Here is a 3,837-nt window from a genome sequence, read left to right as displayed (position 1 = left end):
AAGTTTTCCCCTTTAAATACAAATCCTCACCTGTATGTTTTCTGAAAGACTTGGTGAATGGGGAACTATTTCCCATGTCTTCTTATAAAATTGGGTTCTCTAGCTACTGCCTCTGCCACTGCTGTCCTCCTCGGACATCTCCTGAGAGACTGCTGGTGACCATGCTTGTCTCTAGATGGATAGGTAACCTCAACATCAGCCACATGGGGCCTCTGCACAGGCATCTCCGCTTCATGCTCATATGTGGGACTGGGCTTAACCATTGCCATGTTGCGGATGCAGGCTACCTCTGGAGGCTGTGTATGCAAATGGGAGTATACAAAAAGGCGCTGTGGCTCCTCTCTCTGAGTGACAGCGGACAGGATGTTCAGTCTCCCTTTCCCTGCAGGTGGCTGATTTACTGTCTGGAAAGTTCCAGGATCTGGTTGAGAAGTTTTATATCATCGATTGCCGCTATCCGTATGAGTACCTGGGAGGACACATCCTGGTGAGGTGACACTGGGAACATTAGCAAGGGAGAGGCTGGAGATTTGGGTTTATTGAGAAGAGTGATATGAGCAGAGGGTCCTGAAATCTAGCACCAGGACGGGGATTATCCGTTTGGATCACATCGGAGGGAATCTTTTTTTTTTTTTTTTAAGATTTATTTATTTATTAAGTATGCAGGCCAGAAGAGGGCACCAGATCTCATTACAGGTGGTTGTGAACCACCATGTGGTTGCTGGGAATTGAACTCAGGACCTTTGGAAGAGCAGGCAGTGCTCTTAACCACTGAGCCATCTCTCCAGCCCTCGGAGGGAATCTTCATGTCTGTGTTAAGTCTGTGCCTTGAGCAACCCCTTTCCCTCCTGGATAATCTCCCTCTTTCCTGTGGGAGCCCCGAAGTAAAAACAGTCGGAGAATCAGGAACACTTTGCAAACATTTAATGTTCACACACAGTTCGCAGAGTTTAACCTGTACTCCAGAGGTTCAGTTCTGTGAACAGGCGTGGAGCAGCTACAAACCAAACTCTTTGCCATGCCCTAGGGTAGATACAGAGATAGGCTTAGCCTCTTGCCCTGGAATGCCTTCTTGCCTAGTCTTTCTGGCCTGAATATCCTAGGCATTCCTGAGTATTGACTGGACACAGCCCTTGAGAGAATTCTTGCTAACATCCTTTTCTACAGGGAGCCTTAAACCTGTACAGTCAGAAGGAACTGCATGAGTTCTTCCTGAAGAAGCCTGTTGTCCCTCTGGATGGCCAGAAAAGAATCATCATTGTGTTCCTCTGTGAATTCTCCTCAGAGCGAGGCCCCCGAATGTGAGTGTCTAAGGTTGGCGATGGAAATAGATCTTGAATGAGACTTGTCAGACCAGTTTAGACAGACTAACCCGAATGAGCGCCTTCCACTGCACTTAGATGGTGTAGAACTTTGAGACACGGGTCTTGGCTAGAACACACAGGCCATAGGATTGGGCCTACTTCCTGTCCCATACCTGCTTCCTCATTCACCAAGATGTGAACAAGCTGGGCAATAACCTCCCACTGCCAGCAGTGAGGCTGCCAGACTCCATGCCTCAGGGTGACTGAAGGAAAGTGTTCCCAGATTCAGGAGTGTGAGCACTCAAGGAAAGAACTGGGCACTGGAGATGTGATTCAGCTGCCAGTGTGCTTGCCTAGAATGCATGTCCTTGGGTTTGATCCCCAACATTGCATAAAACTGGTCATGACTGTACACACCTAGAATCCCACCTGGAAAGGTGGGAGTCACACAACCAGGAAGAACAGAAGTTTAAGGTCCTCCTGGGTTCTAGATCAGTTTGGGCTAGAGAGCCGGTCTCAAAAAAAGAGCCAGACATGGTGGCGCATGCCTATAATCCCTGTACTTTGGAGGCAGAGGCTGGCAGATCTTTTTGAGTTTGAGTTTGAGACCCTGTCTCAAAAACAAAACAAAACACAAACAAAAATCCATGTAAAGACACACACACACACACACACACACACACAAAGAGGTTTGGGGATGAAGCTTCAATGGAGGAAATGGAAGAGAAGAATGCTATTTGGACCTTGGTTAGCCACAAAGGTTCTTTAGGGAAGTTAGTCATGGTCTGCCCCCAACCCCCCACTGAAGGCTCGCGGGCTCCTGACTTTTTGCTTCCTTCACCCAATTCATATCTGGATTTTCTCTAAAGGTGCCGTTCTCTGAGAGAAAAAGACAGAGCTCTGAACCAGTACCCGGCATTATACTACCCAGAGCTGTATATCCTCAAAGGGGGCTACAGAGACTTCTTTCCAGAATATATGGTAAAGGGATATGGAAGAGCCCAGACGTGGTGGGATGTGGAGATGAGGTGAGGTGGGTGGTGGTGGTGTGGCTCAGACTCGGAAGAGCCAGCGTTAGCCTGCAACCTTCAAAACTGTAAACATCCTGAGAGGAAAATACAGCTCAGCCACTGGGAGCAGCACCTCTTGTCCTTCGTGGGCAGAGCTCAGGAGCCTAAGGAGTCCTTGTCCTTGTCCCCTACCTTTCAGGAGCTGTGTGAACCACAGAGCTACTGTCCTATGCACCACCAGGACCACCAGGCTGAGCTGCTCAGATGGCGAAGCCAGAGCAAAGTGCAGGAAGGGAAGCGGCAGCTTTGGGAGCAGATTGCCATCCTGGTGAAGGATGTGAGGCCATGATAGTGGGTATGACAGTGGCCGTGAAGTCGCCGGAAGACAATGGAGATGCCAAACAGAAAGAGTTATCTATGCCGCTAACCCTATATGATTGTTAAGCTGCAAACATTGGGGATAGTCAGGCACGGTGCAACACCTTTAGTCCCAGCACTCAGGAGGATCTCTGTGAGTTTGAGGCCAACCAGGGCTACACATGACCCTATCTCAAAAACAAATAAAAAGCAAACAAAGCAAAACCCATCAGACAAAAGCCTCCAGGTGTCTACAAGCCAACAGGCTGTCATTCTGACTAACTGCTAGGCCTGAGAACCCGCTAGGTGTCAGTGAGCTGCTGCCCGGGGGCTGAATGGTGAACAGAGGTGTTCACCCTGCTTCAGGGAGTTCATAGAACTCTGCTCAGTTTCCCATATCTTAGCAGAAGCCAGACAGCTGGTTCTCTGACCAGGCCTGGCTGTCTGACATCCTGCCTCTTCTCTTTCTTTGTATTTTCTCCCATTGCTCCCCATCCTCTTTACTGAATGGGAAGGTAAACATAGATGTGTGATTGTGAACCCAGGCTCTTCCTAGAAGATCTACATAAAGCAGCGAGGAGTCATGAGGACAATTTAAGGGATTGTCATGCTTGGTGAGGGGCTTGCCCAGCAGCCGCAAGAACCCTGAGTTTGGGCTCTAGCACTATAAACAATTTAAAGATGCAGTCTTGGGCTGGGGAGATGGCTCAAAGGTAAACATTTGCTGCGTACGCATGAGGACTGAGTTCCAAACCCAAGAAGCCCCGTAAAACTGAGCACTGTAACTGCATCTGGAGTCCTGCTGCCCTTCCATGAGACGGAGGTGGGAACAGAGGCCCGGGACCCTCTCGGGCCAACTGAACCAGCATATGTGAGTGAACAACAGAAAGGAGACCCTGACTTAAATAAGGTGGAAGATGGAGACCAACACCAGAGGATGCCCTGACTCACACGCACACAGCTTTGAGACCTAAAGGTATAACCTGATAATGCCAAATTCTTCTCTTTAGTGCTTAAGTTTTAGAGCATGGGCCCTCAGCATCATGAATTTGAACTAAAAAAAAAATCACGGTGTTTGCTTCAGCAGCACAGATACTAAAAATGGAACAAAAGCACAAGGAGAATGCACAGATAAGTGAACCATTCAATATATACCTGTATACACA

At 48.5% G+C, this 3,837-nt stretch overlaps 1 protein-coding gene across 2 annotated transcripts in view; it reads left to right on the top strand.

Moving 5' to 3' along the window:
- Cdc25c (cell division cycle 25C) overlaps positions 1 to 2,852 on the top strand; it is a 29,665-nt gene extending 26,813 nt beyond the window's left edge. For both annotated transcript variants that reach the window (XM_005355916.2, XM_013349592.1), the window contains 4 exons: positions 389 to 487; positions 1,168 to 1,301; positions 2,174 to 2,285; positions 2,514 to 2,852. In XM_005355916.2, the coding sequence (XP_005355973.1) occupies positions 389 to 487; positions 1,168 to 1,301; positions 2,174 to 2,285; positions 2,514 to 2,663 (495 nt within the window). In that variant the 3' untranslated portion in view covers positions 2,664 to 2,852. The remainder of the gene's footprint in view (positions 1 to 388; positions 488 to 1,167; positions 1,302 to 2,173; positions 2,286 to 2,513) is intronic.
- Positions 2,853 to 3,837: the final 985 nt, after the last annotated feature.

This window comes from Microtus ochrogaster, chromosome 18, assembly GCF_000317375.1.
Source record: "Microtus ochrogaster isolate Prairie Vole_2 chromosome 18, MicOch1.0, whole genome shotgun sequence".
Lineage (NCBI taxonomy): Eukaryota > Metazoa > Chordata > Mammalia > Rodentia > Cricetidae > Microtus > Microtus ochrogaster.
This window is presented reverse-complemented; position numbering and strand designations above follow the sequence as displayed.